Source organism: Anabrus simplex, chromosome 5 (genome assembly GCF_040414725.1).
Source record: "Anabrus simplex isolate iqAnaSimp1 chromosome 5, ASM4041472v1, whole genome shotgun sequence".
In the NCBI taxonomy this organism is placed as follows: Eukaryota; Metazoa; Arthropoda; class Insecta; order Orthoptera; family Tettigoniidae; genus Anabrus; species Anabrus simplex.
This window is the reverse complement of record NC_090269.1, coordinates 34,157,375-34,169,058: the sequence shown is the minus strand read 5'-3', so window position 1 is coordinate 34,169,058 and position 11,684 is coordinate 34,157,375. Positions and strand designations below refer to the sequence as shown.

Sequence of the window (11,684 nt, the reverse complement as noted above, 5' to 3'; positions counted from 1 at the left end):
GCAGAAATAATCCCACCACCAGTTGAATGCAACCTTTCTCTCCATTTGAAAATCATAGTCGAAGTTGCTCACTTTTCAAATTTTCTGTAAAAAATATACAGAAATGATGTTTCCAAATAGGTTTTGAAGGGAATATAGAATACATATGATGATTTAAAGAACAGCCAGAATAAATTTGGAAAGACAGTTGGAGGGGAAAAGACCTGCAGGAAGACCTAAAACCTGATGGATGGACATGATCAAGGTTGATCTAGTTACCAGAAGATGGACAGTGGATGATGTTCTCCATGACAAGTTGTTAAGGACAGGAAGAAGTGGAAGAGGCTCATTAACAGTTCCCGGGAAACTGGAACTGTACAATGATGATGATGATGATTTAAATGAATCTAGATAAATCTATAAGTGGCCCAACCTTTCATCCCAGACCTTTGTCTGCTGTCTTCACCACAATGTCAAGATCTTTTTGCAGTCATTCACAACCCTGTAACTTATTTACTGCTCTATACAGTATAACATCCATCTGCAAAAAGCCTTATCTGTGTTTACAGTTCTTTATTCACATCATTTACATATAAGAGCAAACATAACAATACAATAATACTGCCCTGCAGGACCCCGTCCCCCCCCCACCTCCCTCTTAATCATTACAGGATTAGATAATGCTTTACCTACTCTAATTCTCCGAGTTCTATTTTCTAGAAATATAGCCACCTATTCAACCATTCTTTTGTCTAGTCCAAAAGCCCTTTTTTTTCAGCAGTCTCCCATGATCTACCCTAAAAAAAGCCTTGGATGGTTCATAGTTATACAGTCCATTTTACCTGCTGAATATAAAATATCTGTTATATCTTGCTGGAAACCTACAAGTTGAGCCTCACTGGTTTAACCTTTCCAAAACATGAACTGTCTTATAGCAAACAGTTAGTAATTTGCAAATGTGTCCAATTTAGTCAGAAAGAATGCTTTCCCAGAGCTTACATGCAACTTGTATCAAGCTGACTGGCTTCTAATGATCTGCTTTGTATTTATCACGCTCTCTTTTGTACACTCAGGCTACTATAGCAACTCTCCAATTACACTGATATGCATTTCATTCTTTTTTTCTGCTAAAGTATGCATTTGCTGGCGAGATGTAGTGTTTACAGTGCACTATGTCTTCTGGTATGGGCTATATCAAATTTGTTACTTTCATTGACCTGTCTCAGTCTCATCCTTGGCTTTGACAATATGAAAGTGACTGAGGTATGAGTGATGCTAGTAATACCATTGCTTATGCAGCCAGTCCGTTATGAATCATGTGAAAATATCGCTCATAGGGTCGCTTGGTGCACGCATTTCAGTGGGCTTGGCAGACTGATATGTAATAGCAACAGCTGGCTCGGTGAGGAAAGCAACAGGAAACTACCTCACTCCTCATTTCCCTAGTACGCCTCTTCAGTGACACCTAGGCTATTTATGACAGCTGTTGGCGGAGCTGCAGAGGATCAAACCAGCCTTCGGGCTGAATACCCAACAAACATACAGACAAGAGAAAGTATTACTGATTCTTGTTAACTAAAGTGGCCTGAATCCATATCTGTGTTCAGATTTTCTGTATCACATCAGGGTTTTTTGTTATTTTGAAAATAAAATAGAAAAAAATATCAAAACTGGCAAAGTTCATCATTAAAAAATACATATAATTTAATAAGACAATATACATGAAATGACTGCTTAGGTTTTGAGAGATGTAAAATCCAAGTCTGTATTCATATTTTCTCTGAACGAAAAACTTCAAAACTTGAACAAGAATTTCAATGTCAAATTAGGTATTTTTTAAAATGTGTTTTAACACCACAATATAAAATGAACTATAATATGAATAACTACAGGGGAATCTCGAATAAAAAATTAATATCACCCATGATAATGGTCATCTTCATTACGTCTGTGTTTCAGTCGCTAGGAAATTTGTTTAGCAGCATGTAGCATTCCTGCCGTACAGCTGGTGCACACCAAACCGCAGGGAGAGAGGGACATACAAGATGGAGCCAGCAAATTCTACACTGGCCAAGGGCGGGCGTTCGGGTAAGTCTCGTTTTAGAATATTATTGCAGCTTTATACACATTTGTTTTCATTGTAACTTGTACTAGATACATTTGTTCACATGTACATACGATTGTGTGTGTTATATCATTTCATGGAACTTCAGAATATTGTGAGAAAAATCCATGTACTTTTAAAAGGACATTGGGTCTCAGTGTTGTATCTGCCCCTGAACACCATGTACTTTTAAAAGTACATTGGGTCTCTGTTAGTAGTTTGAACAGGGAACATACTATTTCTATGATAATGAAATTAGTCTTGCAATTGAAGTTACAAATTTAAATTTGACTTTTCTGTTTTGTAGGTCTTGATGCCACAAGTATTTTAACTATTTTGGACGATTCAGACATTGATGAACTGAGTGATGCACAAGCGGATGGGGATTTTATCAACCATACAGCTATGGATATTGATCCAGGAACCAATAATAATGAGAGTGATCATGATAGTATTTCGGAGATCGAATCAGAAGAATCACTGCCACCGTCACCTATACTAAATGTTTCACCAATCAGTGTTAAGGTATGACGTAATGATATGCATGTCATTCTATTTCACTATTGAGCCATTTTTACTTCTTAATACTGTTTTTCTATTTTTTTTTTAATATTTCAGGAAAAAAATACTTTGCGCAGCCAAGGACGAAGTCGCAAGTGCGTAAAAGGTCCAGGTGATCATGTTTCTGTCAAGCATCGCAGAGGTAATAATTTGGCAGTAAAGTGCCCAGGGCCCTGGGATGAAAAACTATCATGGAAACATCAAACTTTTGGACATGAAGATTACCCTTTAACTCAGCCTTCATATATCGAAGAGGATCATGCAGGTTGGGACATACAGATATGTATCAGACTATATTGATGATGATCTTGTTGCAATTAATTTGCGATAAATCAAATCAGACATCGATCTATAGAAATGGCAAAAGTCTTAATCTCTCAATTAAAGAGCTCTGCGTATGGTTTGGAATTAACTTCATAATGTCTTGCCTTCAATTTCCAAAGATTCGGATGTACTGGGAGATGGTGTGGAGGGTTCCCATTATTGCGAACTCTATGACAAGAATGAGATTCTTTGCCATCAGAACATCATTAAAATTGGTGTTTGATAATGATATAAGTGATGAAATAAGACAGCAGGGTACACTGCAGAAAGTAAGGCCATTGCTCCAAAAGATTAGGAATTTCTGTCTCAAGCAGAAGATAAATCATGACCTTTCTGTTGATGAAATGATCATTCCTTTTAGTGGACAATATAGTCTGAGACAGTACTGCCCTAGTAAGCCAAATCCAGTAGGACTGAAAGTATTCATTCTGGCAAATTCCAATGGATTAGTATGTGACTTTAAAATATATCTAGGCAGTGTGACTTTCCCAGAAGAAACTAATGCTGGATTTTCTCTTGGGAAGGCTGCTATTCTGTCTATGACAGAGTACCTTGTGCCTGGTCATTCTTTATATTACGACCGGTACTTTTCATCAGTTAAACTTTCTGATGAGCTGCTCTACAGAAGCTTTCATTCTACTGGAACCATCATCAAAAACAGAATTCCAAGACAAGTGGAGTTTGCCGAAGATTTGGATCTAAAGAGAAAGTTCGACTTGATGGGAAAATGGAATGGCAGCAGTGAAGTGGATGGACAATAAACCTGTCATACTGCTGTCAACACAAAATGGTGTGGAACCACAGGATGTTTGTAAACACTGGTGTAAACATGAAAAGAAGTGTGTTTTTGTAAACAGACCAAAAATTGTGAAGAGATGTAATTCCGAGATGGGTGGAGTTGACCTTACAGCAGAAACACTTTTTCACCTGAATAAACAATCAAAGACTGGCAGATTTCAGAAAATTGAAAGGAGGATTGGAAGAACCTGCATCAACAAAAAATACCAGAAAGATGGACAGTGGTGGATAATACCTAACAAAGTCGTGTACAAAGAGCTAGAAACCATTACAGATACTATGCATAAGAAGAGACTGGGATTCTTTGGACATATCATGAGGATGCAGCATTCGAGACTTCTGAAACAACTAGTACAACACAATCTCATCTCAAAAAATACCACAAAAGGATGTAAATGGATCAGAGATGAGAGGATCCACAGGAAATAGGCCTTACAACAGAAGACACCACAAATAAGATAAAATTGAGTACAAAACTCAAGAATACAAACCTCCGCTGTACCTTTACACGAAACAAACCAACACTCGCACATTTTCAATCGAGGAAAGCGCACGAAAATCAGAGCATCTGAAGAAGTACTGGGAGGACCGCAAAGCCTGAACAATCCCTTCAAAGAGACCTGAAGGATGGACTGACTAAAGTAATCATTTGCGGTCATAAAAGAAGAATAAGAAGAAGAAGAGTTATATTCATAAAAAGTACTTACAGCCATTCAGATGTTCAATTTGTTGGTCGAAATGTGCCGGTTTAATGCCCTGCTGTGATTTTGAGATGTACTCCTCTTTAATAAGCACCAGCAATAATCTACTAACATTGCTTCGTTCCACTTGCCCTGGTATTTTATTTCCATTGTTTTAATATCTTAATGAAATCTTTCATTAAGATGAAATCTTTCATGGTTTATGTTTGTGGGTTACTGTGGTCACGTCCTAGTTCGTGAACCATTGGCAACGCCTGAGTGGCCTAATAAGTGGTCCTGAGAGTCGGGATACCAGTTGCTATGGAATGGGAGTGGGCATCTCGGACATATTCTGAGTCCTGGCCCTCCTTGTGCTCAGGCGGCTACGACTATACAATTCACCGGTTGTCCATAGCCCGTTAGAGGAGAGGTCCTCACTTGGACTATGTGCAAGTAGGGTAGCATCCTGCTTCATGAATTTACCGAGCTCAGAACATTTTAAGCAAGCCTCGGACCTAAGGGAGTAACAGAGTCCCACTCCCATTTGACAGGCAAGGGACTCCTTGGAAACAACTTGGCGAACGTGATGAATCCTCTCGGACGTTATTCCTGGCCTTCAATACTGGGGCTGCTAGCTCACTGTCACATAGCTCCTCAATTGTTCTCATGTATAGGCAGAGTAGACCTTGAACCATCCCTCAGGTTCAGGGAAAAATCACTCACCTGACCAGGAATCGAACCCAGGAACTCTGGGTAAGAGGCAGGCAGGCATACTACCTCTACACTGAGGGGCTGGCTTCCAGACATTAAGATAGCTGTAACTACAGTTCTATGATATTTTCTATTACCTATTTGTGTTCACTTTTTTGTATCTTCTTACTGCTTTTAATTTCTTTCAATGAAAGGCCTTTCCTATAATGCTTGTATTTAAAAGAGAAAAAAAGTCTTGTAAGTGTTCATATAGGGTATATGCTCTCTCTATCATTGCTTTCTCCCAATTAGTGGTAATTTTACTTGTCTTCATGTGAAATTCATGGTTTTAACTGTGATGACACACATGTACATGAGATACAAATATATATACCAAAACATTTATAATTTTATATTTTCACTGACATAATTCATATATACATACAAATTTAAACAAAAGATATACATGGGTGTTTCATTTGGTGATTTCAGAAAATCAAATAAGCTCATGGCTTAGTAGAAGACATGGTGAGATCCATAATTTCACACAATACTGCTATAAGAACTTAACCACTGAAAAGTCTTGTTCTTTACATGGAGAATTTCACATTATAAAGATGAAATGGAAGATCTAATAAATTGCCTTAGCACTTTATATAAGAAAGATGGAGAAATTCTTAAATGGATTAGCAATATATATTTATAAATGAAAAGTTTTGAGAAATATCTATTCACATATTTACCAGTTCATTTCTATCTGCCCAATAAGTTTCAATACCACTTCTTAATCTCTCCCTTTCTGAGTTTGATGATGACAAAATGAGTCATTTGCTGATCAAAAATGTTTTAACTTTTTAATCATTGATTTATAATAATGTAGCTAAAATGCTAAGTAGCTCCTTCACATTACTACTACTGCCCACATTAAAATTTTGGAAAGACATCTCTAGTAATATTTGTTCTAATTCCTGAATTATGAAACACTGTATTAATATGTTTGTGCAATTTGAGAGAACCACCATCTCTTTACTACTCTATCGCATATTGTGGATTTCAAAAATGCATTTCATCAGGGCTACCTATTGAAATGTAGCATCTAAACTTGGCCCTATTTAAAATGTATTAATCATAATAATTTACACCGTAGCTAAAAGATGATGACATCAGAGGCTAGTATCGGGAGAGTTGTACATCTCCTGGAACGGTGACCTAATTATCATAAGACATTTTGAATTAGGACTGGTATCTTCACAACATTAGGTCAACAGAAATAGAATATTTTTAGAGGTGTACACTCAAATGGAGGGCATCATCGATTTTTATTATAACGGAATGTTTCACAGTATTCATGGGGGAGGTAATCCTAATGTTTTTCGCACAATTCTTTCAGCTATCCTATTGAATTCTTCTCGGTCTTCTCGCCACATCTTTGCTGCGTCCACATTGGCTCCACTTTCATCGTTTGGTTCTATAAAGAGAGCAAATATTTATTTCAGGTAATTCATCTTCTACAAAACTTTTATCAACAAACACCAAGATGGATATGGTATGCAGTTGAGAGGTTATGAAAGATACATCAACAGAAGAAACAAACAGTACAAGTGATATTTTGCTCTTAAAAATTAAGGAAACTGAAGAACAGTAGCAATTTACCAGATAAGAGGTAATTTCTTGTTTAATTCACCAAAATGCCATAATTTTCATCGTATAAAATTTTTGGATGACATTTCTAGCAATAATAGTTCTAATTCCTGAATAATGAAACACTGTATTAATCCTTTTAGTACCAGTCGCTTATAGGTGGTGTATGCGAAGAATACCAGGCTTATTTTTAAGAAATTGCAATGTTTCAGTAAATTCATTATAACTTTCTTATTATTGAAGATATGCCTCCGATATCTTAACTTATCATAGCAAAGGAGGTTCTCTACATGTTTTTTTTTTTAAGTCACAAGCTATGTTATATTAACGCTATAACATATAAAAAATTATTAGTTTAACAATATTATCAAAATGAAAATTGAAAAAATTGAGATAAAGAAACACAAATCGAAAATAAAATTATGCACCGAAAAATATTATTGTCTGCAGATACATGCTCTTGGTTCATTATTTGCAAAATGTCAATAACCTAGGCACTAAAGTTTCTAATTTAAAAAAATATTTTTTGACCGGGTGTTTCGAGATACAGCGGGGAGGGCTCGAACTGTGTGTCATTTCCAACTGAAACTTCACTGAACACTGTGTTATGGATGTAGGCATTGTTGTCATTACTGCCTATATCACGGCCTACACTGTCTTCATTTCCGTCACTTTCCGAATCAGCATCACTGTCACTTTCACTAATGACAATAAAACGAGGTTTATTGTACTGTGGAATGTCATAGCTACACTCACTTCCTGTCTCTGAAATAACATCACCAACATCATTATTACATGAGCCTGATATAGCTACATCTTCATCAGACTCAATATAGTCGTCATTGGCACAGAATCTGTTAATATATTCATCTAAATCGTCATCATTCTCGAACACATCGGTCGCGGCAGAGGCGGCCATTTTCCTACTCACAAACTTTTACGGTGTACAGAATATAGGTCGCTTTGATAAAATAATATCTCCGTAAATAAAGTGATTGGCACGATAGTTGTGGTATATTTAGAAACTACAGGTACCGAAGAGTCTAGATCATCTGCATTGTGCTGCTATGTCTGGAAACTAAGAACTACAAGCAAATACAAAACTGCTTGCGTAAGGAGCGCTATTGTGTTCCCGGAAATTTTCGCTCGCTCACTGAGGAACGCTTTTGCGCTCTCTGGTATTCTAAAGGTTAATATGTTTGGAATTTCAGAGAACCACCATCCCCTTACTACTCTATCACATATTGTGGATTTCAAAAATGCATTTCATCAGGGCTGTCTATTGAAATGCAGCATCTAAAACTTGGCCCTATTTAAAATTTATTAATCATAATTTACACCCCACCAGGCGAGTTGGCCATGCGGTTAGGGGCACGCAGCTGTGAGATTGCATCCGGGAGATAGTGAGTTCGAACCCCACTGTTGGCAGTCCTGAAAATGCTTTTCTGTTGTTTCCCATTTTCACACCAGGCAAATGCTGGGGCTGTACCTTAATTAAGGCCACGGCCGCTTCCTTCCTACTCCTAGGCCTTTCCTGTCCCACCATCGCCATACGACCTATCTGTGTCAGTGTGACGTACAGCCAATAATAATAATAATAATAATAATAATAATTTACACCCCAGCTAAAAGATGATGACATCAGAGGCTAGTAATGGGAGAGTGGTACATCTCCTGGATTGGTGACCTAATTATCTTAAGACAGTTTGAATTAGGACTGATATCTTCACAACATTAGGTCAACAGAAATAGAATATTTTTAGAGGTGTACACTCAAATGGAGGGCATCATCAATTTTTATTAATACGGAATGTCTCACGGTATTCACGTTCTGGCAGTCAATGATGTACTCGTATATCCAAAACAGCACTGCTCTTTCTTATTATACATCTTGGTTTTGTTACTCTAAAGGAATGGTAAACTCCCCAGAATGTCCAGGTATATGGAACTTTTGGGTTGCTATTTTCAATAGCATGGAGCAGTGTCTTGTAATGCCTCATTCTGTGCAGTTAGTGTGTTATGAGTGAATCTTTATAGTGGTTAACTGTCATTCTACTTATATACTGAAAGTACTGTGCAGTAGAATCAAGAACTTAGGTTTATACAATCTGCCAGCTGATATCCTAGTATACTACATAGCCTAGTAGCTCATACTTTTATTATTTTGCAATGTCTTGTCACTGTAAAAATTCTCCCAATTTATTTTGTTATGTTTGTGGAGAGTACTGTACAAAGTCTCAGCATAAAAGTATAACACCCCTACTTGTAACAGCTTACAATCTATATTTTGGAAAGTATAATAAATATGGCTAGAGATCAATTTTGTGCGCCCAACTCATACTTTACAAATTGCCAAAGAACTTTAACAGGTTGTTTAAAAGGTATTCATTTAAAAAACAAGCATACCATTGAATATCCTAATTTGCGATCAGCAACACATCCTGTTAAACATAGCGACAGTTTACCAATTCCAAAACCACCTGAAAAATGGACCTTGGAGGAAGAATCTAAGTCTCCTGGTTCCAGTTCTTCTTGTGATAGATTATCCCTTCTTAGAACAATATTAAATGACAAAATCTATTGTCAAAAAGAAGGGTTAGCCATGGGTTCACCATTATCAGGTATAATAACCAACATTTTTCTAAATAACTTTGAAAACATTTTCTTAACTGGCTAGCATTTTAAAGGAATTTTACACTGGAGCAGATATGTAGATGACATATTATGGCATATATGATGATGTCACAAATGAACAGCAGTTATTAAACACAATAATTTCTCTAAACAAGTCAGTTAGGTTCACGATGGAACCAGAAACTAACAAGAAAATAAACTATTTAGACATCACAATCAGTAGGAATAATGACAATCTGTCATACAAAGTATACAGTAAACCCATTCAGAAGTCACACATTACTGACGAATCGAACCACCCATACACACACAAAGTAGCAGGAGAGAATTCAATGTTACACAAAGCTATTTCCATACTAATGAGCACAACAGATTTCAATGAAGATATACAAATAACTAAACAAATTGTGAAAGAAAACAACCATCCTCTGGGCACAGTAGATAAACTATTAAATAAACAAAAGAAAAATGCCCAGAAAACCACACATGAAAGAGAAAAATATGTTGTTTTCAACTAGGTTAACAAGAACACTTACAAAAAAATAGCTAATATTTTCAAAAAACAAGTTCTACAAGTAGCCTGTAAAATGAAGGAGTACACTGCAAAGACACATCAGCAAATGCAACCTAAAAACAAAAGACCCTTTCTCCAAGTCATGAGTCTATGAACTCAAGTGCCAAGAATCTAACTGTAATGCCATGTATATAGGACAAACAAGACACAATTTCCACACAAGATACAAAGAACACAAAATGATATCAGATACAGTAAGCATTCAGCCTTCGGAGAACACATAAGACAGTTCACACTATTTCACACACATCAATACATATCTAAAAATTGTACACTTTCGAAAATAAAAGTAAATCTTTGAATATCAAGGAAGCAATCAAAATTTACATTGTAAAAAAAAGCTAGCAAAACCAACCTGAATGACCATACACATTTTTAAAATTTCCCCCTCTTTGCCCTACTTATTTAACATCTGGACAACATTTACAGTTTTTTTGCTTTACTGCTTAAGGAATCCCACAGGAGGTAATCTCGGACTTAAATGTCTGGAATGTGGGTTATGATATTCCTATCTGCAGTAAATTCAGAAAATTTATGCACCGCCTTCGCCACTCAAGACAATCTTTTAGATTATTATTTATCACTAAAATAACACTTTACAAGAACTAATTCAATTCCACACTCTTATCTAATCTAATCATTACTCGAGAAGTACCTGACGACTTGAAAAATGCTACCATCATCACTATCTTCAAGAAAGGTGATCGTAGTGTGTGTGTGGAAACTACCGTGGTATATCACTTTTGTCAACTGCAGGAATTCTATTGAACCGGCTCCGAGTTATCTCAGAGAGGATTTTGCCTGAGTCTCTATGTGGTTTCCAAACCTCCAGAGGCACAACAGATATGATCTTCTGTGCCAGACAACTCCAGGAAAAATGCAGAGCAACAGCAGCCTCTGTATTTAGTTTTCTATGATCTGGAAACAGACTTTGATTCAGTACCAAGATTTGCTATGTGGAAAGTATTGAGACATTTTGGATGTCCTGAATGTAATGTGGAATTGGTTCAAGCTCTTCATGATGGCATGTCTGGACAGGTACTTCATGGTAACTCAGTATCAGATTCATTCCCAATTACTCATGGATTGAAACAAGGCTGTGTGCTTGCTCCTACACTCTTTGCACTGTACATGGCTGCCATGCTGCATGAATCATCTGCAAACAACTTAAGCATGAAGATTAAATTTCATTTTGATGGAGGCCTTTTCTATCTGGCAAGACTTCACTCACAAAGACGTACTCTGGTTACCCCGGTGACAGAACTGAAGTATGCCGATGACACTGCATCTCATGCTCTAACGCCTGCAGAACTACAACAGTCAGTCAACTGCTTTAAAACTGCATATAATCACTTTGGTCTTGCCATTAATGCAGAAAAAAACTAAGATACTTGCACAACCTGTCCCAGGATTTACTCTTCCTGAGTTCAGTATCTCCATCTTTGACACAACACTGGAACAGGTTGATAACTTTTCATATCTTGGAAGCATCTTGTCTAAACGGTGTACCTGCGAACAAGACATTGATAAAAAAATTGGGGCTGCTCATGAAGCATTCGGATGGTTAATCCACAGAGTCTTCATGAATAACGACCTAAAACTGCATAACAAACTCATGGTGTACAAAGCTGTTGTCATTTCCACACTGCTGTATGGCTGTGAAACTTGGACACTCTATCGCCGTTATATCAAAAAACTT

General features: G+C 36.9%; 1 protein-coding gene across 4 annotated transcripts in view; it reads right to left on the bottom strand.

Annotated features, from left to right (window-relative positions):
- Nucleotides 1-5,525: 5,525 nt before the first annotated feature.
- The window catches only part of Ubc7 (ubiquitin conjugating enzyme 7), a 48,341-nt gene continuing 42,182 nt past the window's right edge, over nt 5,526-11,684 (bottom strand). For 3 of the 4 annotated variants that reach the window (XM_067146835.2, XM_067146834.2, XM_067146836.2), the window contains exon 5: nt 5,526-6,604. In XM_067146835.2, coding sequence (XP_067002936.1) covers nt 6,483-6,604 — 122 coding nt within the window. In that variant the 3' untranslated portion in view covers nt 5,526-6,482. The remainder of the gene's footprint in view (nt 6,605-11,684) is intronic. The other variant, XM_067146837.2, reaches the window with a different exon arrangement.